General features: G+C 42.9%; 1 protein-coding gene across 9 annotated transcripts in view; it reads left to right on the top strand.

Annotated features, from left to right (window-relative positions):
- Nucleotides 1-475: 475 nt before the first annotated feature.
- Nucleotides 476-24,154, top strand: part of ntng1a (netrin g1a) — a 92,974-nt gene continuing 69,295 nt past the window's right edge. For 8 of the 9 annotated variants that reach the window (XM_034108316.1, XM_034108312.1, XM_034108310.1 and 5 more), the window contains exons 1-2: nt 2,074-2,770; nt 12,227-12,866. In XM_034108316.1, the coding sequence (XP_033964207.1) occupies nt 12,630-12,866 (237 nt within the window). In that variant the 5' untranslated portion in view covers nt 2,074-2,770; nt 12,227-12,629. Of the gene's footprint in view, nt 521-2,073; nt 2,771-12,226; nt 12,867-24,154 lie in introns of those variants that run through there. The other variant, XM_034108309.1, reaches the window with a different exon arrangement.

Raw genomic sequence — 24,154 nt, 5'->3', positions numbered from 1 at the left:
TGATCTCCGTGACTTGTCATAGGAAAATGTGTTTCAGTGGTAAAATATCATTGAATGATTTATTACAAAGAAAGCTTAACTGCAGCAGTGAGAGATGTTTCCGTTCGTGGTTGCTCTCAGTTGCGGCTCACAGGCTTCAGCAAAGAAGGAAACTTGAGGTGAAAGTCAGTTGTCAAAGGCTGAGCGCCTCATTGTGTCAGAGAGCAGTGAGTCCGGTCACTCCTCTCTAATGAGCCACTTGGAATCTTATTTATATCACCTGCTTTCTTTTTACCAACTTTTTCTTATCGGTTACACCTGGCGTGGAGGATTTTTTTCTCCTGGAGTGTCCGGCTCTAGGTGACGTTGCGCCGGTACCGGGAGCTCTCCTCCATTCCCCGCGAGCGGCGGAGACAAGCTGGTCGCTCTTACGACGAGCCTCCCATTCCCTCGCCGCGCTAAGATGTCCCGTTTCAAAGCGGATTTATTTGGCTGCGACACGAGTGGCTGTCCTCCACGCTATCAAGCACTGAAGACCAAGGTGAGAGTCTCAGCCCTTCTTCTTTTCATTTCATCCATCCCCAATCAAACCGGAGCGCGTAAACTTTTAGAGCTTCGCTGCGACGCACACGGAGTGGGTGGCCAATTTGTGCCTCGTGTGGGATTTGTATCCCGACTAATTTGGGAACAGATGCATACGTTTTCTGTTTTATCTTTTGTCTGCTTTTTATGCACTACTCTTTATTTTTCTATGCGTGGGAATGCAGCCCACACATCAGCAAAATCAACACGTTTGGTTCGAAAGTGTAGCCAATGTTGTAGTGCCAGATAAAGGATATATCTGGTTGATTTGACTGAGCTGTCTTCTTGCAATTTCCTGCACAACTCACCTGCGTGTGCTTTATATGAGGGTTTAACTGACTGAGAGGTGGTATAGGCACTGCGTTTCCACATACAGTAAAAAGTCATTTGAAATGAATCAGTCACGCTGTGTGCAGATAATAACCCCATGATTCCTTGTCATAGATAAAACGGAGACAGCGCTGTTGTCATCCAATTGATTTTTCTCTCTCACGCTGGATTACCATCTTTGATCTCTATCTCATCTTTTAAAGCCAATCTTTATCTTGTTACATGTACACTTTTACGCACGTGTTCTGAGGTTCGGCTCTCTTTCTGATGACACCATTGAATGCAAGCAGGTTGGGGTGATATATGCGGGGGTGATGAGGGCCTCTGTGGGCCCATAGAGGCTGTCTGCAGACAGAAGGCATCCACACATTGAGCTGCTTGTCAACCTGCTGAGAGGTTAACCTGTGCGCCAAGTGTCAAGACCTGAACACCCCCCCCCCCCCCTTCTCTACCTCCTCTTACTCTTTGTGTGAATACATTAAGGTGTGAGAAGACGGTGCACTCTCAGTCAGGATTGATTAAATTGTTCTCGTTAGCAATGTTATCGAAGGGTGAAGGAATGAGTTAAAGCCATGTCGCCTATTGTCATTCTGAAAACAGCAGTGAGTGTTTATATAAAATTACAATCAATTATGTTCCCCTATAGGCTATTGCCCATTTATCATTGATCATTTGAATGAGATGCTGTTTAAAATGACACCTTGGTGTTGGAGTGACACATTTTTCCTATAAATTAAAATCAGACGACTTCCTACACTTAAGTAATAGGAGATTAAACAACTTCATGTACGGCCATGATAATAAAAGTACATAAACTGCCCTTTTTAGATACTAACACAAAAGCATTTCATATCTTAAAATTGCACACGCCTTTGGTTGCCTGCCCAGTAATAATCGCCAGCTGGGAGTCAGAGATATTCCTCTTTCTATTTCACCCGGATGCAATATTTCCTTTGAGACCGTTAACGCGCGCATTTGTTGGATAATTTAACGCGATGGTCGAACCGGGTGAACTCCATTAAAAGAGGTTCAACTGCAGGCGATCCTCCTCCCTCCTGAGTTATAACGGGTCCCGAAAGAGGATGCTGCGCGCGTGTGTGAGGGTGGTGGGGGGGTTTGAAGGCGAAGTGGAGACGGGCTAGAGGGGTGGGGAGAGAAACCTAGGTGTGCGTGGGGGGGAAACAAGCTGAGTGTGCGTCTCATCTAATAGAGCTTCGGAGCGCATTATCTTCCCCGCCATCTCCGTTTGGGCGGGCGGTGCAGAAGGGAAACGTCCAGAAGAGCGGATATTCTCAGACGCCGAGTGTAATTGGTGTGATTCCTGTCCCTGTTGGGTGGCTCAAACATATTCATAGCGCGGGAGTAGGATAGAGAGAGTGGGGATGAGATCCGCGCAGTGATCCGCACGCAGTTGGAAAGGAAGGAATTATAAACAGGTGGGACGCACACGACCAGGTCAAAGTTTATTTTGCGAAGTGGGCTTTTTTCCCTTTTCTGCGGACATCACTGCGCCTCAGATTGACGCCGTGATGGAATGACACTTGGAGAGAGGATGATGGACACTTTGGCACCGGACCTCCGTCTCAGAAATCCCCCCGCTTACACCAGGCGCGGTGCTGCTGACCGAGCCCTCAGGACGGTGATCAGTCATTTGTTTTGAAGTGGCAGGAAAATCCTCCTCTTGATCGTTTTCTCCAAACAAGAGTGAGAGATGGTGCGCACAGCGATTCCTCTGAGACAGACGTGCGTACTCATCACATTGCCGTTAAGGAGCGCGTCTTAAAGAGCTTCTTTCTTCATCCTTCTTCATTCTTCTTCTCTGAACTTGTTGAACGGCGTTAAAGAGAGAGCAGGGGAACAGGTACCCTGTACATGAAATGTAAGTTCTTCTTTTTGCTCGTAAAGTTTACTTTTTGTGTGTTGGAGCGTTTTCTCTACAGTCGTGATGTGTTACGTGGCTGCATTTATCATCTGTAACAAATAGACAAACAGTGTGCTGATACTTGTAGGACTTTTCCCTCAAAACAGCATGAATAACTTTTCTCTGAGCCACAAAGCCATTCATATTCACACATGAGGCGACCTTGAATGCATCCAAAACTTACTCTTCAGGTCATTTTTTGAGGCGCCCCCTTGTGGAACTTATTACCAAATCGTTGCCTATCTATCAGCATAATTACATCTGTGTCATGCTGCAGCCAGTTGACCTATACGTCATGTTATGAGCTACCTGTTACAGTGAGATTAGTTTGGCCACAAGCTTTCCATGTTGCGTCACTCTTCGCGCATGCACTAGCTTCTTATTTAATACACATTTGCTTAATTCTTCTTCTTCTTTGAGATTTATTTTAGCCCTTTGGTGTAAGGCATATTATTTCTCACAAATCTGTGACTGTGTGTCAAAGTTATTTTCTGAAAGACCCACATGATTTTACCTTGGCCTTGTATTGGATAATACCTTTAAAATATATTTTAAGGGCATGCTCATCATTATTATCACAAGAACATAATGGCTTTAGGGCTGAGGCACATGCTGTACTGAATGGATAAGATAACACCTTTTTAAGTTTAGTTTTAAAACCTTAAATTAGTAACCTTAGTGATTTTTATGGAGTTATACATTGTGATTTTACTCGTAATATTTCACTCAACCCATGAAAGAATGACAGGTAATAATGAGTCATCTCTTGTGTGGCTGTTAGCAGCTGTCGCTTTAAACCTTGTTGTCCCTGCTTATATTTCAGCAGAGAGCTACCAGGGCGAGTGGACGTTTTGAGTATCCAGACATGTCACTGTGGTTGCAGAATAATGTGCCAGCAGCCTTTTAGGAAAGGTGTCTTTAATAATGCATAAGGTGTTCCTGTGTCGCACAGAGAGGAATGCTCGGTGGCGAGGGGAGGCAGGGTGAGAGACGGAGGGGATGGAGGCAGGTCAGGCGGAGGCTCGTTGGGTGCCCCGTGCACTGCTGCATGTGTGAAGCTGGAGTAACCCATGCACGCCCGAGGGTGTTCAACTCCACTCTGGGCAGCTTTCGGCGAGTCACCCTGTCAAAAGTGCAGCTCTCGCACACACAGAGTTCATGTGGCAGCTTCAGCAGCTCAGGGGAGGGGGGCCGGGCGGGGAAGGAGTTAGAAGGGACAGAGGAAGAAATAGAGGATTGTGGCAGATTCAGCTGGTGCAGTGGAGGACGCCTTCGGAGGCCTGACCTGTCTGACTCCATTGGACGCTGGATGTGAGGAGAGGCTGCAGCCACTTCCATTTAAAGCAGGGGTGGGGAACCTTTTTCCTCTCAAGGGCCATTTCAATTTTTTCAACATCCTCCGAGGGCCGTACAAATTATTGACCTCTGCTTAAAAATCACAGCACATTCATTTGGCCTTTCTTTCATGCTGTGCAAAGAAAAAGCAACCTCTTAATCCAGATATCTTGCCATGACTCGCGCATGCATTCACGTGCACGGTTGTGGCATGACCACCAAAACAGAAAGATATGGACACAAGATGTGTGCAAATGTATTTAGTTTCCTATCCATGTGAACATGATTTAAGTGGGGGGGGACCTAACCTCCTCTAGGGGGGTCCGGGGGCTTGCTCCCCCGTGAAGATTTTTTTTTAAATATTGAAGTTGAAAGCATCAATCTGGTGCACTTTGAGAGCAAAATGAAGAGATCTATGGAAACATCTCTCAACACCCATATGAAACAGAACTGTAAGCAGACTTACTTTTTCTTTATGGATATTTTACAAATCACTCTCCTTTCAAACTGTATTCTTGTTTATTAATAACAACTTTTTTTTACTGTCATATAGTATTTTATAGGCCTACCTGTTTACTTTATTCTCTTGTTTTTTGATAACTATAATGATCATATAAAGATGTGCCTTTACCTCACTGGTTTTACAACTACGCAAAAACTGCGGCATGTGTAGCCTACGGACTTATGGGTAGGCCTACTGCAATTTGAAGTCCCGGAGTGGCGTTCTGGTGCTCTCGGTCAGCACTGCACCCCTGTCAGACGAGACATATACCACGTGATGACACGTTAGGCTCGTGTTGTGTTCAAGGACCATGACCGTTGCCAGGAAAAACAGGCACTCGCTTGTTTAATTATTTTGCGGTCTAGATTTCTTTACTTTTTTTCTTTTTTGCGTGTGTTTATAAATGACCTCGAGGGCCAAACCAAATGGTCTCGCTTCCCCACCCCTGATTTAAAGGAACCTCGGCAGGGTTCAACATGGGTTTTTGATAACCAGCATTAATGTGGCCCTCCCTAAAACTCCAGGCTACGGAATTCTATCATATCAGAGGAGGAAATCTCAATAAAAGCCCAGTGTTGGCTGTTTGTCTAACCCTATAGCCGAGCCACAGCTTTGATTCCTTCTGAAGCAGCCCACCCATCCCCACAGCAGAGTCACTTAACCAGCTGTCAGCACTCCAGCCATTTGCTACCTGCCGTCATTATTAAAAGATCATAAGCCTGCCGATTGAATGCGGCGACATTTTAAGAAGTGGAACAGAGCGCTAAGTGATGGGCTGACTCAGAGGCATGCCCCGGGGAAGCATTACAGGCGTGCTCTCGCTGTTCTACCGTAACGCTGCCTGTCATGTTTGCGGGGGCCAGGCTTCACTCTCCATATGTTTATTCATGAGGACAGTGGCCCTATTGGCAGGTTGTTAACAGGAAAGATTAGGGATTCTGGAAAGGCAGGCAGAGAAATCTGGTGAGTGGAGCACAGAGAGCAGGCAGGAGGCTTTTTTATTTCTGAAGCGTGGCCAGCTTCTATCTTTATCTATCTTTCATCCATTTCTGACTGTCTGGCCTCCTGTCTTTCTGTCCCTCTCTCTCTCTTTCCTGTGCTCTTGTTTCTCTTTAAGCAAGACACTGGTGGGGAATATGAAACAGGTAGAGTCAGGAAAGATGAAAGTAGGTAGAGACAGCACAGAAGCAGGATCAGAAATTGCTCTTGAAAGTGCATCAAATGCGTGAAATAAAAAATGAAAGGTGGGATAGAAGGGATATCAAGTGGTAACCTTGTAATTATGCTACCCAACACGATACTGAGCACATCATTTAGAGATAAAGTGGACATTTATTTCTATTTTCGTAATATTCTAATTTGTTAAACTTTTAAACAGACAGGTGAGTAAGTACTGCCCCCTGTGGGCCACTGTAGGTGATTTGTGTGAGGTCATGACCTGGCAATTCTCTTCGCTGTGTCCTGCTGGAGGAAAAAATGATCAAAGAACGAATACAATTGAAGTCTGGAGCCGTTGAAAATGTTGCCACGACAGAGGCAGATGCAGGACATAAAGCTGAACCCACAAAACCACTGATCAATAAAGAAAGATCAATATGGCAAGAATTGACAAGTGGAAGGATGGGCAATGAAGTGGGACAGAAAGAGGAAAACACTGTGGCTCAAAAATTAACATGCTGAGTGTTTATTGCCCATTTAAACTGTTAAGGTATGATTCCATAAAATTGCCAATGAAGGGGCTGGAAATATCCTCTTGAGTAAAAAGTGAATCACGTCTTTTTAGGGTTGAGGTGTGTCATATGTGAGGGATGAGCTCCATCAGTTGTTCCTTCGATAAAATGCATGATTTACAAGTGACTCCCACCAGTAGTAGCCTAAAGAGCGGCTCTGGGGACGTGCGTGTAACGTTTCCCTTGTGATTCGGAGAAACACTCAGTCATGCTCGAGTGGCCCCGGGGATGAAATGGAAGCAGACACGGAGGCAGGGAAGTGGTCGGGTTCATGGGTGGCTGTTTGGGTGGGTGGGATGAACTCACCAGCCAAACAAAACCTCTCCTGGGTCTGCCGGGCCTTGTGAAAGATTCATGTGTTTAAATATAAAATCCAGCCTCCGTTTGCAGTGCTGACTGGTTGGTACCTTCAGTCCCTTGCCGTGTCAGGCTGCGAGTGCACAGACTGCTCTACGGCACGTGATTTACCAGCACTATGTATGGTGAAGGCTCTTCCAAAATAAATGCTTACCCTATCTTTAAGTATTAAATCAGATCATTTTAAAGCAGAAAAGCATGCAGTGTTTTCACCAACAATATTACAATTGTGGCTAATTTGCTTCATCTTCAGTTTAGTGGCAAATATATAATTTTGTAAATATTATTAAAACTTTAATTTCCTTTTTTATACATCTTAAAATAAATGTATTCACTTTTTATATTTCTATGGCGCCTCCCCATTTAGGCCCCGTTTAGACCTCATTGCTGGGGTCAATTCATGGTTAGATCTAAAGATCATGTCTTTTTTTCATATTTTAAAGTCCGAGGAGGAATGTTTAATTACTTCACATTGATGTTCAACCTTTTCTCTGCAAAATTATATGTGCAGTTTTGTTCTGTGGAAACTTTAGAAAATGTCTGTAAGATCAGTTGTCTAGTGCAATGAGGCAGAAGGAGCAGATGTTATTTTTAAGAATTTCGAGCAATTTTTGTGAGAACCATATCAGCACAATTTACGTTTTAAAGCAAGCTTTGATCTTTTGATTTTTTTTAACCTTCCAACCTCTATTTTTTAACAAGTCACATCTTTTAAGTCATTCCTCAGACACTGCAGGTGATCCCATTGATAACATGTGCTAGAGAAATGTGTTGTGACGAGGCCGCGTCAATGCATGATCAATATATTTGCAGTTATATTGTCATACATTCGTTTTTTTAAATGTCACACAAAGACAGTCAGTCTGGCAGTCACCTCTCTCACACCCGGCGCAACACGTTCTCACTCCCAACCCGTCACATGTTGACGGACGGCCAGGGCCCCTCCCCGTCACTCTATTACGGACAGGGTACCACTTGGAAGTCAGTTTTCAACGGGCAGGGCGTCCCATTGACTTGCATAGAGCTCCCTGAACGTTGGTAATAGAGGAGTTGGGATCGCGGCTAAATGCTCTCCGCAGACCCATTCTCACAGCGTTTATCAACCTTTTTCTTACTCAATATCAAGCCACACTTATTGTTTTTACTTCTTTATTTTAATTGAATAATGTAGGACTTTTATTGCCATCAGTTATGGGGAGAGTAGGGGCTCAGAATACTGAAATCTGTATTGTTTCATCGTTTTTTCCTTCTAATTTTGAATTATTTTCTAAACCACACACTGTTATTTACTCAACAATAACACATAATTATCCTTGTGTTTATTTATTTGTTTGATTAATAAACACAAGTTGGAGGCCGTCAGGACCGAGGGTCGGAGCAGCTCATAGTAGTTGCTTTAGAGAATTTTAGAGTATTCTCTGCGCTTCGCTTGACAAACCCCGTGATAGTCCTCAAGCTCTGTGATTGGATGTTTGAGTGTGCGCCGAGGGTTACGCTGAGCGTCGAACAACACTTTGAAATGGGATGGAACCACGGCAGACTGTCCAAAACTGGATTTGAACGGGTTGTACATATCCAGTGGTGTTTATTTGTAAATCATTTAGTATAATCACACAAATTCTGTGTTTTATATTTAATAATTCTGTGTTCTTTATTTATTGATTGTTCAATACCTGACAAGGCCGGAGATGAAAAACTTGGGTCGCAGGTTCCTCAACAGTGCATTACAAGGCATCTATCAATATGTGTGTATACCTCCACCATTAAACTGTCGTATTCTGCACATTTCTTTTACTATCTACATACATCTTATAAGAGTATAATACATATGTATAATATCAGTTAAAATAAGTGCTTAAACATACAGTAGTTAACATTGCAGGAAAGCAATATATTAGTACTTTGTCAGGCTTCATATGTATACCCCCAAAGCTTTTTTCTTATTCAAAATAAGACCTTAACCTAAAGTATTCTTTAATGTTTAAATAAAGCCTTATTAGTTTGTCTGTCTGTGTCTCCTATTCATATCTAATAATAAACATAATACATTTCAATAACGTGCTTTAACCACCAGGTGTCCCTTTCTATCAGCTGTGCACCGTTATGGTGTACATATACCAATATACTGATTGGATCAAATATAAAAGTCAGCCGAATTAGTGTTGATACTGCAAGGAGACGTATTGTGAAGAGAAATTGAATATTTTGTTTAATTGCTGATATATTTATGATCCACGTCACATATTCAGTTTCGGCGGCAGATATGGAATATTTAATGCAGCCGAACCGTGTATTACAATGCCGTTATGTGATGACCTCCAAAGAGAAAAGCAAGCACACTCGGAATAAAGTATTATTTTATTTTTATTTATTTTTTTCGGATTTCACATCAACAGGAAGTCCGGTTAACTAAAATGTCCGTGCGGAACAATACCCCAACCTATAGATCCGTGGGTTAATAATAATCACCACATTACACACTTCCCTTCACATTTACATTTTAATTTGCATTAAAGTATTTCGTGAGGGCTTCTAAAATGTTTTTAAATATAATTAGGGTGTGCTTTGTTTCTGCTAAAAGAGGTGTCGACCAGCTGGGGCAACAAGAACATCGGCGAAATCGAGTGTGACTATTGACAATAACAACCGACCGTCGGGGAGCGTTCTCATGGCGTCTATTATCAACGCTATGGGAGGTCTACGAAGGTCTATGGGACGCCCTGCCCATTGAAAACGGACTCATAAGGGGCACCCTGTCCGTAATAGAGTGACGGGGAGGGGCCCTGACCGTCCGTCAACGTGTGACGGGTTGGGAGTGAGAACGTGTTGCCCGGCGACCCCCACTGTTACTGTAAGTGTTATCGCTCTGTGCCAAAACATGGAAGAAGCTCAGACTTCCTGTGAGTGTGACGCCTCTTATGTCCTCGGGCCTTGATCGATGGTTAGAAAAAGCGACCGTCCCAAAAAACTGAAAATGCACATCCACACTTCTTCCATCTGCTCTCCTTTTCTATCCCTCACCTCTTCTCCTTGGGGAGACGGAGGGTTATAAGCAGGGAGTAATGAGAGGAAGGGGCCGCTGTATGCAGGACTGTAGAGTGATAATGACCCCGCGCTTGTGATCTCTATTGCTTGTTATCGAAGCCTCGCCACCGCTTGTTGTCTCATTACCCGTGACCTGAACCTCTCTTTATCCAGAGGTTGCATGTGGAGCATGCACACACGCTTTCTCACGCACACACTGGCAGACACTGTCCGGCCATCTCTTTAGTCTCCTCTGTAACACGGTAATATTATGTCTCTTAATGGGAACAGGGAGCTCGGTGCCAAGAGTTCCCTTTGGATAATTGGCTGCTACCTCACCTGCTGACATCTCCCCCATTGACATTCTTACATTTTAGATTTAAGGTGCTCCATACCCCCTTACCTTTTTCCTCCATTCTCTGAATCACAATACCCACTTTTGTACTGGTTTTACATTATATTTCTCCATGATATTATATTGTGTGAGATGTAATCCCAGTTTCCTGCTCTATCAGTGGATAATTCTTACTTCTATTGTTGTGATACATCACTATTTTTAAACAGAGCTCAAGGCATAAGGGGCAATTCGTTTTTTTTAAATCAGTTTGCAACCAGTTCAAGAGTTTTTTATTTTATCGTGTCATGTTCTTGAACATCTCAAGTTACCAAGTTTTTTTTGCCTCTAAAATCTTGTTTGTAGTGGAGGATAACACACTTTTTTCTCTGTATGTGCCCTTGCTGAATTTGACACATTTCCATGCCACTAAGCGTATGCCCCTGACCTTGGCTGTTAATTAAAATGATCATTTACACCCATCAGATTGAAGTGTCTCCGAATGACACAGTGTGAACATATCCACAGACACAGATGCAGCTCCACAGCTATACTCTGGTACAACACATCACATAAACACTTTGAAGAGGCACATGCAAATACTATAACCACATCCCTATATGACAAATGTGAAACCGTACAACTGTACATTTCTTATCTGGATGTCAAATCTCCTTTTTGTTTCTTATCAGTGTTTCTGTAGTCAAGAGAATAACCTAGAAGGTGTATCCTATTTTTCCAAGTCTTACATTACAGAAATCACCTTGTCATTCGGTCACAGCTTGTGCTCGGCTGCTTTTTTGGCACAATCTGTACTTTGATATTAATCCTTTTTAAACATCTATAACAGTAACAGTAACAGTATAAATATCTAATGTCCTCCAATCAATCTTGTTCCACTAATCCACTATTCTTTTTTTATTTAAGGCTGCTGTGACCAAGTGTCTTAATTAATCTCAATTTATCGCATAATAAATTAAAATTGAAATTAATTAGCCATGTTTGTGTTAATAACAAAAAAAATTCAATTTACAAACACCCATCTACACTGTAGCTGCTAACTGATCACTGATGACTGGAGGGGATATCGGTCAACACACACACACACACACACACACACACACACACACACACACACACACACACACACACACACACACACACACACACACACACATACACAAAAGACGCTTACGGTCACTTCAAAAACAAAATCACAAACTGGTTGTCAGATATTAATGGACGCTATATTATCTGGGAAGTAAACCTCTGTAGGTGATAAAGTGCAGTGTCTCCTGCTTCAGGCAGCTCTACCACTTAAGAGAAAGAACGTTAGCAGCAATATACAAGATATTTAGAAAGACGTTGCTCATACTGACAAACTCTCACAAATCTGCTTGGTGAAAACTTAAAAAAACGTTATCAACAAATGTAAAATATTTGATTTTTTATTTCACTTTTTGGAGACTTTCTTTATAACATTTGAAATAAAGCTACCAAATTAATTACTATATTGAAAAAGTAAATGGCAATAACATCCTATACCCATTGATGACATCAGAGTCACCATGACCAATGACCCTGTACCCTTAGAGCACTTAATTATTCGCGATGGTACTCAAATCAGTTCAAAATAAGACACATGCATATTCATCAAATTCTATACAATCTGCCTTTTCCCCCCACGTTTAACATTATATACTGTTACCTTAAGTGGATCACCTCACAGTTCTGCTCTCTTTGTGAGATTTAGACATTAGATCATATGAACAACTAAGTAAAACATAATAGATACATCTTGTTTGATGCCTATCATTCCAGCTCATGCAGTGGGGGGTGTGTGTGTGTTGGGTGTGAGCCGATGGTGTAAGCTGTCTGTAACACTGTAGGCTTGATCCAACCAAGTGAGATGAGGGTTTGGTGTGAAAGCAGCAGGATCCAACTTACTGATTTTTTGTGTTTTGATGGACAACAAACACCAACCTGGCACCCCCATCTTGCACCGATCTAACTTTGAATCCACAAATACACCTTTCACCCGTATCATGGCGCCAGCTAATGTTCCCTCACTGTCAAATCATACTCCCATAAGGATGGTGTATTCACCCCACCCTTCTTCTGTTTCTCCGCAGCACCACATCGCCACGCAGGAAGAGGACCATGATTGACAGCCGGGCAAGCTGAGGAGACCTGTCACTCATCTTCCTATCAGCGTGAAAGAGGGCTATCTCCTTCTCGCCTCCCCCCCCTCTTCCTCCTCCTCCTCACTTCCACCCTACCTAAATCCTCTCCTCGTATCTACTCAATGGTCTGGTAACCTCACTATCCCTCATAGTTATCCAGCACTCGAGAAAAAGAGACAGAAGTAGTAAAGAAAAACAACGAGACACTTCGAAACCTTCCCTCGCTCCACCTGAGGGGAGCTTGGCATGCCTCCTCACTCCAGTTGAGTGAGTTGTAGAAAGAGGGAACCCTTGTTAGTACAGAATACAGGAGATACAGCTCCTCGAAGAAGGAGCCTACAGAAGACCAGTCATGCGTTTCCATTTTGCGCTGACGCTGTGGACCAGCGTGTGCCAGGCCGTGCAGCACTACCCCGCCGCATGGGGCCACTACGATTTGTGTAAGTTCCAGATTTACACAGAAGAAGGCTTAACCTGGGACTACATGGCCTGCCAGCCAGAGGCCGCAGACATGACCCAGTACCTAAAAGTCACTCTGGATCCCCCCAACATCACCTGTGGAGACCCTCCGGAGACATACTGTGCCCTGGTGAGTACAAGTAAAGAAACTGCTAAATATTCCCTTTTTAAAAATTGCACACACACACGCTTCATTTCAAGGCAGCCTTCTTATCTGTGTCCATGAATCGTGGGTCTTCTCGGCTGGTTCTGACCCCACAGCCATGACAGTCACGTTCAAAGCCTGAGCGTGGCTCAGATATGTTGCCGGGGCTGAGGGAGTAGAGAGGTTTGTGCCCATTGACGTCACGTTCTGCTGTTTAGAGAGCTACTTCCAAGAGTGCACTCTCATGTGCCGATGACGCTCTTTACTCCCAGAAAGACACGGTAAAATGGGATATTTCCAACAAAAACATCATAAAAAAAACCTTCATCCGTTGTTATTGCAGCTTCTCTGTTGTATCAGAAATAAGATGAGTGGGTGGTGTAACATTTCAAACACTCTCCGGGTGAAATAGTGCAGAGGTGGACTATAAATACAACAGTATGTTTGAGACGTTAAGTGGAGCACTGTTTGAAGTCCCAGTACACCATTTTTGTTTGTTTTTCTTACATTTGGCGGTACTTCTGCACGTGCAGTGTGCATTGCTTTTTAGCTTTTTTTTACTCAAACATAGCAGTCCAATGTAATCAAATTCACTGTCAGGATTTATTATTAGCCAGTATGGTTATTTCTTGTCCTTAAAATGTTTATTTAGGGCATTCGGTGACACTGTGTATTGGAGACAGTTGCTCTCCATTTCAGCATACTGTATGCCTTCCTGTGAGAAATGAATATCAGTCAGTGTCGGATTTCTTTGGTGGTCGACATGCAGGTTCGTTTTGTGACTTTGACCATGTTAGCAGGCTGTTTAGCTCAAAACACAACAGCGCCTGGGCCAACCTCACAGAGCCAGCTGCAGTTCTGTCCCTCAAAAATACTGTATAATTCATAATTAAGTACTTCCTTATTTTACACTAGAATCAAAAAGAAAATAAATCAAATAGCATTTCCTTTATGACAAGAATTTCCAGCTCAGCTTATTTTCTTGCAGGAAGTTGCTATGTATTTTTATAACCAAAAACAGGTTGAGGGTATTTTATTATTTCAATTAGCTTTTTGTCTGTTTAATTGAACAAAAGAGAATGTCAGGGTTGTTGAATCCCTGAACACATTTCCCGCGATCGACTTGTTGATGAAAGGCTCCACAGTGTTGCACGTTAGTCTAATCCTGATTACTTAAAAGTGATATTTTGTCGGATGAGAGGCATTTCATATTGAAATAGCACAATAAAGAGCAGTGATTGGTTGATTGCTTTACCCTTTGAAGTTCACGCGGTGCTGTTGATTCTGCAAATGACGCTGCAATCATACAAAAAAAACACAAATTCCTTGAAGAGCTGAAACTAAAATGAGCAAAGAAGATGCATATTAGGTCAAGTATTTAATTAGCAAACCGCCCTCCTCCTTATTCCGGCATCTTTTCACTTTGAAACTCACAGCTGGTCGCCTCAGATTAACGCTAAATGATGAATCCATTTTGGGCCGTCGTGTGTTACCAAGTCATCAAAGATTCCCCCAGAACAAATGCACTCCTCAATAGCTTCAAGAGCTCTTTAGATAAATAGAAAGATGTTCTAGGGAAAGTAGTAACTTGAGAAGTATAAATAGACGGTCGCCATGAGCAGAAAGTCAGCTGGGAGGAGACACAGAGAGATTAACAAAATACAGATGACAAAGACAGCGAGAGAATGATCAAGAGAGGCCCAGCGAACATGGGGGAGACAGACTCAGAGGACTATGTGCAAAGCATACGGTGACTGAAGAACTAATATCTCCTGTGTGGGGCGGGATGGAGGCTCTGAAATGTGAATAATTCAACATGTTTTGTAGCTAATGTGTTTTATTCATAGGACACATTATTCAGCCCGACATCTCTCGGGCACTTTTGAAAAATGCTGACTCCCATGATCGGCCAAGGTTGGTCGAAGGCGAAGACGGTTGGGGCAGGGGGAGGAAGCCGAATCTGGGAGGTCATCGTCAAAATGGGGTCATCATCCGTTCTCCCTCAGGTCGATCCTCATTTGAACCTGAAATGTGTCCGCTGCTAGCTGTTCAGCGACTGTTTTGTGGATAGAGTGTATGAATCCTGCGTCAACAGTGGACATTCGTGCTGATGTTTCAACGGACGTGTTCTATTTCTGGACGCACAATTGAAACAGAGTTTATTATTATCATTATTGCCAGCCGTCGGCGTTTAACAGTCTGATGATCGTTGATTGAATCAGAGGGAGTTTGCGCCGCGCTGCTGCCCTCTTGTCTCCGGCAGTCAATGTGAAAGAAGGGCTTCAATTAAACAGGCAGCGGTTAGCTCCAACATAGCCATTTCCTCCCTCGCTGTACTCTACTCATCACAAATCAGTGAAATATGACCCCTGCCGCTTGCCATAGAGTCTCTGCAATTGGTTTATGTTTACTCCTGGCAGCTACATGGATCCAAATCAACATTGGAACAATTATCATTGATATTCCAGCTACTTGGCTGCCAATACGCTGCTGCCATGCCAATAGTGCTTTGCATTGTAAGTCAGATCATTGCAGATTCAGGGCAATTATCATTAGGCCGCGCTATCGGAGAATTTCATCTTTCTGGTAATTGATTCTAGGCTCGTACAGCCGGGTGTATTTTAAAGTCTGCTTCCTGAAGGTAACGGACACCAAAGCCTGGCGAGAGGAGAGAAAGGTGGGGAGAGGTGCAGCAGCTCCAGGGCGTGGCACTTATATGAGCTAAGTTTCCTCGGGTTGCGGCCTTCATATCCCACACACAAACACACACACATTACACATCACTCTCCCCAGTAAAGGCTTTTTATTCTGCTTCTAGCCCGGTGACCTTTTCGATAGCAATAAGCTGGCATTCACTGAACTCTGGCACACACATCTGCCATCATATGAGATTTCACTGTCCCCTCCAGTTCTGCTCAGACTGCCCTTCGAAAGTCTGGACAGGTCGCAGAGCCTCCAAGAGTCTGTGATTGGCTTTGTGCAGGACTCAGGAGAGCAGCGTGAACTTCATAGAAAAAGGATGTGTTGCGAAAGAAACAAATTCCCGTTAATCAACCTAATCAATGGTTTAGGCCCAAAATACATTTCTGACCTCCTGCTAAATGATGAACCATCCAGATCTCTCAGGTCTTCAGGGACTGGTCAGCTTTCTGTCCCCAGAGTCAGAACTAAACATGGAGAGCGTTCAGTTATTATGCTCCAAACATCTGGAACAAACTCCCAGAAACCTGCAGGTCCGCTGCAACTCTGACTACTTTTAAATCCAGGCTGAAGACTTTTCTTTTTGTCGCTGCTTTTAATTGAACTATTCATATCTTAGACTGCACTGTAACTTTTATCCATGTATTTTTTCTTTTAATGTTTATTTTATTAGCTTTTCTTTTTAATGACTGATTTGAAATGCCTTTTTCTTAATGTCTTTCATTTTTTGTAAAGAACTTTGAATTGCCTTGTGTTGAAAAGTGCTATATAAATAAACTTGCCTTGCCTTGCCTTGTCCAGACACTTTTACACCTATACTTGTTTAGAGAAGTCGGTTAGGGTTAGGCCTGGTAGATTAAACTGAGTTGTAGTTTCCCCATGTCTAGCTCCTGTTACATATATATATATATATATATATATATATATATATATGTATATAGAAGAAAGAAGGAAATGATCAGTGTTTTATTTATTGTTCTATAGTTTAAATGAATGTAACATCTCAGTTCAACCATCACTTCAGCACAGCTTATCAACCATCAGATCCTTACATGTGTATATGAAGCACTTGGGAGTACACATAGAAGAAGCCCCTCCCTTGGTGTTACTCTATAAATGATATACTAAACGTGCTTGTGTGTGTGTATATGTCTATATGTTTTCCTTTCAAAGTACAGTTTGTCTCTATTGGTGCCATCAATTTACAACCTGGAAATGCTAATGAATGCTGAAACCTGAGTCCCAGCAGGCCATTGCACTTCATAACCAATCAAATCTAAATGAGCAGCCAAAGACGATTGTTATAAAGATGGTGCAGCATGTGGCTTATCTTGCCTATTTTAGCTCTCATGAAATTTCATTTAATTAGTGTCATGATGAGAAAAATTATCTTACGAATAGTCTCTAAAACCCTAACCCTCAACCCTAAACTTGAATATATCATATTTTGCATGTAACTGAAGGTAAGGTCATACAATATAGGGGGAGGGACATTGTGACTCATAGAAGCTTGCATCTTTGGATATGTATTGCACATTTACTTTACTATGGTTTTGCGTTTGAAATTGCCTTTCTAAGGTGTTTTTGCCAATAAATGCAAGTGAGGGGTGCCGTTGACTCCCATGGATTTACATTGAGAAACATAGCTCTGAACTTTCCTAAGCTGATCCTGATTAGAGGTTTCAGACAGACCCACCCCAGTACCACCCCCCACTCACCAACTGTGCCGCCTCTCAACAAGCTCCGGACTGACATTTCCTTAAGAAACGAGTGCTCTGTCAGCAGCAATATGTCTCATTTCACATTGGAACCATCACTTTTAGAGGGTGAAAGTGATGGAAAGAGACTGTGGCTTTTTCATGAAAAGGCAGAACAGCAAAACAAGCACAAATGTAGTTTTTCCTGCTGATTCACTGCTACTTCGACCTCTTTAAAAGTCAATCAGCATTGAAAAACAAATTAATCATTCAATAGAACTGTTTAACATCAGAGGAATAAGTCAACTCAATCCATGTCATGTCTTCTTTCATCTTTGCCAGAGCAAACCAAATCAAAGGGACAAGATATAAACCAAACAAGCGTAATGGAGAGATGTGTATAATTCATTAAGTCTTGCAGCACAAGTCATTGTTCTCGGTTTGATTAGTGATGGCTATCTGTAGTGCAAAACAGTTGGGCCTGATTATTATTTATGGATCATTCACTAACAGGCATCAGTTGAGACTTGACTGAATTATTCACACATGAACTTAGACCCCATTTACACGCAAACGCATACGAAATGCAAACTAACCGAATACGATATCAAAAAAGTCTTACGTTCACACGAGGCGGCTCGGAGCGCTGGAGACGCTGTAGTACATATGCCGGGCCTGTAAGTGGCGCTGTACTTCGGCACGAGACCGCTTGAAAGCGCTGGAGACGCTGTAGTACATATAAGTAAGTGTAAGTGGCACTGTACTTCTGCCACAAAATACACCAAAAGCAGCGAAGAAGACCCCTGAGCATGGTTGCCATGGTTGCCCTTCTGTTTATGCCCCACTTTGGATTTATCAACATGTAGTTCATGTAATTCTCCATGTCTACTTGTTGCTGATGGTTGTGGTAGAGGAGCTGTAGATTTTGCACTAACATATGTAGCATGGTCAGTAGCAGTAGCTACTGAGCATGCTACAGCAGTGAGCAGCAGAGGTGGGGAGAGGTGGGGCTATGGCTTCATCGTCATTTCCTGATGACGATGAAGCCATAGCCCCACCTGCCCCCCCAGAGTGTTCCGTTTGCAGATCTATCCACCTTGGGACCCGTTATCGTTTGCGGGGTCCGTTTCCGTGTTTCCGCTACGGCCTCGTGTGAACGAAAGGGCTATACGAAAGAGAAAAGTAGCGGATACAACCGTTTGCGTTCTCGTGTAAACAGCACCTTAATCTGAGCTTGAGGGAATTCAGTGTATTTGTATGTGATTCAAGTCCAATCAACTAACAATAAACAATTCAATTTGAGGTAGAAAACACTACACTGTATTTTTGTTATTGCACTTAACAGATAACACTCTCCTTTTAGGAGTAGAGTACGTTTCATCATCTGAGGAATTATAAAATGCACCTGGCACTAATACTTCATAATTAGACCTTCCTGAATGAACATGAATGAGTCTTTATAAATCTCAACTGGCTTTGTAGCTATTCAAACTGAAATAAGACGATATAAACCTAGCTATTGAGACGATCAACTTGTCAGAGATAATGTAAACTGATGTAATTTTCTCATAGGCTTCTGTAAAACATTCTTCTTTTTGCAACCAGTTGTCGCCCCCTTGTTGGCCAGTTTAAGCCACTTCTACTGTACAGCACATCGGACTCATCTTCTCAGTTTCTAGTTGTCATCACTAATTCTTGTGATTTACAGCTTTTATTTATAGCATCATGCAGTTCCCTTAATCTGAACCCAAAACAAGCCTTCATTGAGTGTCTTGATACATTCAGCTGAAACACTAGCAGTAGATTGAGAGTAAATAGAATATTGTCACACAGCACAGAGCCGTCAGACTATATCTCTCTGCCCAAAGTGAAGGTTATACACACCGCGGTCACGAGAGGAATCTCATCACATTCCCTCCGAGCCATAAACTTTGCATGAGCGCGGGGCACCGTCTGAATTTGTATCCTTTTCTTATTTCCTCCAACCGCTCGTTCTTCCAGGTCTTCAGACACCAACACAAACACAGACTTGTCAGCCAGCACAGGCTCCAGAGGTCCATTAAACAAGCTTTGGCAGAAAAACCCACACGTCCTGTTATGTGCACGTTGTTGCCCAGCCTCGCTTAGTCCAGACTGAGTAAGACACATCCGGCGTTACATGATTCTTCTATCACATTTCATCTGTTTTGATGTTGAATGCATTCCAGGATGTTGTTTATGTGCCACGTCTACTCATTAAAGTAATGTGCAAATGGCAAATGGTCCATTTTTATGTGAATTGCTGTTGTTGCTGTAGTGAATATTGCTTTTAACCTGCCTTGCTCTCTATTTTCCATGCTATTATTATCATCATCACCGTCATCAGCAGCAGCGTTATCACCTTTAACACGATCACCACCAATTTAATTATCCTCCGTAGCGTCAGTGCAAGTTGTTTTATGGATATGGATATTTTAAATGACAGAGTATTGTTTTCAAAAAAAGTGTTTACTGTGTGTTTACTTCCTGGGAGAAAAGTTTCCTGTGAGAAGTTGGTGTGCAGACAGCATCAGGTTTTTAAAAGTGTGTGACTCTTCTATCCGGGCTCCATCAATGCGCTCAGTGGTGCCTCAGCGTAACACCGCCATAACAAGATAACTGTTTTTGTCAAAGTTTGGAGCAAAACATTTCCTCCTTTGCCATAAAGTATAGAGAGGAAAGCTTGGAGAAGCTATAGAATGAAAAACATGTTTTTTTTCCACCCTGTATTTAGATATAAAACGGTGTTAGACTGGGAAAGAGCCACAAGAATGAAGCCATAAGAGAAAGGCTCTTTTTGGAAACAAAAACATCGTATTTCACTTTCATTCAGCTCTGGTTTCCGTATACAGACATGATGAATTTCCAGAAAATTAGTATTGAATATAAGTCAAGGGAGGAAAGATCTCCCATAGCTCAGATTCAGCCTCAATATATCTTAAAGGCTCTGAGTATTGACTACAAGTCACCCAGAAAAATAACATTGTTCCATTGTTAAATTCTCTGTGCTCAGCACATGGGCCTTCACATTCCATTCTACGTCATTCGACGATACAAGCATTTCTTTCTTTCTCTCGTGTAATTTATTTGTACCACCTTTTCTCTTCTATTGCTCTGTGGGCTTTAAATCCCTCCTGCAGTAATGGGGGCTTTTGTTGCATTTCACAGTTCATCACTCACGGAAAATGATGGTCTGTTACCCCCCCATCATCCTCCTGTACTCCCTTAACCTCTGTGCACGAGGCTATGAGAATTGGAAATACAGTACTTGGCTTCTGAAGAGATCGGTTCACTTTTAATTGCTCTTTGAACCTCGAGGGGGGATTTCCCCTCAGAGCTCGCTTGTTTGAACACACTGATTTTCACAATACCCCTTATCCTCTTCGGGATACAACACACACACACACACACACACACACACACACACACACACACACACACACACACACACACACACACACACACACACACACACACAAAACATGCCAAGCTTACAGAGCCCAAAGCATGACATAAGGTGGCATTCATATTTAGATGCACTCGTGTTTTCATTTATTTGTGTTGGGGGGCTTTTAAAGTTAAGTTTAAAGCTCTCTCGCCTCTTCTCAGCATTTCAAAGCAGCAGAGCCTCCCGTTCCTTATCAGCCCAATAGAAGCCTCTTTTTTTGGAGTGGAGAATGCATTATGTGAGTGTGTGTGTGTGTGTGTGTGTGTGTGTGTGTGTGTGTGTGTGTGTGTGTGTGTGTGTGTGTGTGTGTGTGTGTGTGTGTGTGTGTGTGTGTGTGTGTGTGTGTGTGTGTGTGTGTGTGTGTGTGTGTGTGTGTGTGTGTGTGTGTGTGTGTGTGTGTGTGTGTGTGTGTGTGTGTGTGTGTTTGTTTCTATTTGTGTTGGTATCTACATTCACAACACGCGCTTTGATGAAGTCTGAACTACAGCTCTGTTTTTGTTTTAGCCGACTCTTCACATCTATTTTAGGATTAACCTACTGTACAAGCTGTACCGAGGTGAACTGTGGAAAAAACACAAATATTCAAAATAAAACGGGCCAGTACGTGCCTTCAAATTCTGCCTATATTGCCTTCTCCAATGCCTTTCTTCTCTCATTGGGTTAGGGTTTTGTATTACATTGCCACCTTTTGTAATTCAGACGTATCGGGCATCGTAAGATCTGCATCAAAAGAAAGGGAAACATTAATAAATGTATACGTTCAGCTGCAGAATCATCAAAAACGTTTTAATTTCCTTTCAATTCTTCCAAAAAACTTTGAGGAAACATTCAATAATTGGCCGTTTTTAAAGCAAAATAGGATATGACCTAACACTACATGTTATGTTTGTTGTTATCGACCGAAAGCATCGACAAAGTGCCTATTTAACTCATAAGAAAGGTGGAAGTGGAAGCCATTTCACCCAAGATAAGGTTTTTCTCGCCAGTTTGGTCCCTGAAGAGCGTTCCTCTCCTCTCTTCTGTCGTCCTCTTTGTTTGAGGGGAAATGTGAGGCTGTACACTTCACCCTGACAGGCTTCAACAAAGACTCCTGGATTACGTTGACTGACAGCTCCCAAACCCTGAGATATGTTGTGTCTGGCCCACACCGAGCACAGGGCACACTCTGAATCAATAGCAGCGCTATCAGTGATGGGAATTGAATGCTGAATCCCCTCTCATGAACGGCATGAGAGCATTTTTCCGCTTCTCATCTCAGGTGTTTTTCTCCCTGGCATCTAGAGTGCAGCCGGAGCTGAAAAGAAGTGTAACACTTGTTGGGATGTGCGCCTTTTTGGAGCATCAAAAACTAGAACTCAGGAAGATGAGGGGCCACCGATGGAATTGTCTTCAAAGTGCAGAGTCGACAGGCTTTTAAACTGATATTACACTCTCGTAGAACATTTTAATTTTTCGGCGCGCTCAGCTTGATCTGACGCTGAGAGGTCATTTGGCATTTGCTGCCATGTATCATTTTGGATGACTACCAGAGTTGGGTGTAACGCGTTACTGTAATAATATTACTTTGTCGGTAACGGAGTAGTGTAACGCACTACTTTTATAATTCAGTAATCACACTACAGTTACTAACATTGCCCCGACACGCGTTACTTCGTTACTTTCTAAAATCAGTCATAATCAAACCTCAACAAACACCTGCAAAGAACACATGCTAAGGTGAAGCTAACGCACATAGCTGTTGTTTATTTATATCACACACGTAGTCTGTTCTTCTTCTCTGTTTTCCGGTTGTTGCCTGTTTTGAATGACGAATACACACTACCGCCGCCTGCTGGTAAGGAGAGTTATTGCCACTTACGCATGCGCAGTTCGTACGTGCTCGGCTGAAGTCTTTGCGGTGTGCTCCAGTCTGGCTCCAGTGCAGCACATGGCCAACACGCAGGAGAACACGCTGACGCAACAGCGTGAGCAGAGATAGACTGCGCAAAATATACAGATAGCAGGAGACAGAGGACAGCCATGGTCAGATATGAAAACATTCAGGAGCTATCTGGATCAGTCTTATGCGACAATGGAAACTGAACTAAAGAGAACATTTGAAACTTTAGCAGTCTGCGTGATCTGCCTGTAGGGAGGGGCGGGCCTGCCCTGCGAGTAAAGTAACGAATAAAGTAACGAGTAAAGTAACAAATTACTTTATGTAGAGAGTAGTGTAATATATTACTTTTTTTTAAAGTAATATGTAATATGTAATATATTACTTTTTTTTAGTAACGACCCCATCTCTGATGACTACTCACTGATAGTTGCAAACTGGATTTCTAGTTCTTAAAACACAGCTGATAGCAATAGGTAAAAGTGACAGTTCTCTTAGAAACTCTCCTATCAAACCCATACAGAAATATAATAACTGTTAAGACTGAGAGCTTGTTCCTTTGGGAGAGCACTAACATGGTTACTGTGAGCACTGTCCCACACATGGCTGAGTTGCTTTGTAAGCTAACATCTGTTCAGCAGAGGGAACCGGAGTGGTCAGCGCACCAGACGAAAGCCTGGGCAAATGTGCTTGCTTAATTAAAGAAGAGGAAGAACCAGTGCTGCTATTTACACCTAATTCTGACATAAATCTGCAGTTATCGCACCGGCGAGACTGTCCTCTCCCCAATTTAGGAAGTACCCGAGAGCTTTTCCTTAATAAGCAGTCCTCCTGATTAAGCCCAGGCATGCGTTACACTCTCTTTCTATGGGAGAGGGAAAGGACAAGCTGCTGAATTTAACTAGAGGGGAAGTAGTTAGCAAAGTGCCATCACGGATATTGAGATGGTTAGCATTTTATTAACCCCAGTCAGGACAGAGAGAGTAATTGGTCAATTGGGTGGAGACTTGCAGTGTCTGCAGGACTTTGGCCTCAGGGTGCTGGGATGTAGACACTCGGCATTTCAACCTCTCCATCTCTGAAGCCTCCACTCAGGGAAAACTGTCCGCCTCAGTCCATCGCTCCCCTAATTAGCAAGTTGTTTTATTTCCTGTGGCTGCTACTCACTGTCATTTCTTCTCAGTCGGGAACGAGAGGACATTGAGTGAAAACATCTTCCACAAGGTGCCAGGCACTTGTCAGAGAAGTATCATGTGACAAGGGTGCAAACGGTAATCTGTTCATTATGTTTGCGAGGACAGCACGCGACTGAGAGGCCTGGCGTGGAAATACATTTGACATCCCCTGTCTGCACATCAGAGGCTCTAAATTAAATGATTTGGTTGGAGGTGCCAGGCATTTGCTGCTACTCCGGGACACACACTGTTGTCATGTTGAAGGCTCTCTTTCAACGGCATTCAGCATGGCTTCAGACTATTCCCCCGCCGTAAACACCGGGGCGATACGCCAAACTGCAGACGCTATGGCAGGGAGC

The sequence above is a fragment of the Pseudochaenichthys georgianus genome, chromosome 20 (genome assembly GCF_902827115.2).
Source record: "Pseudochaenichthys georgianus chromosome 20, fPseGeo1.2, whole genome shotgun sequence".
Taxonomy (NCBI): domain Eukaryota; kingdom Metazoa; phylum Chordata; class Actinopteri; order Perciformes; family Channichthyidae; genus Pseudochaenichthys; species Pseudochaenichthys georgianus.
This window is presented reverse-complemented; position numbering and strand designations above follow the sequence as displayed.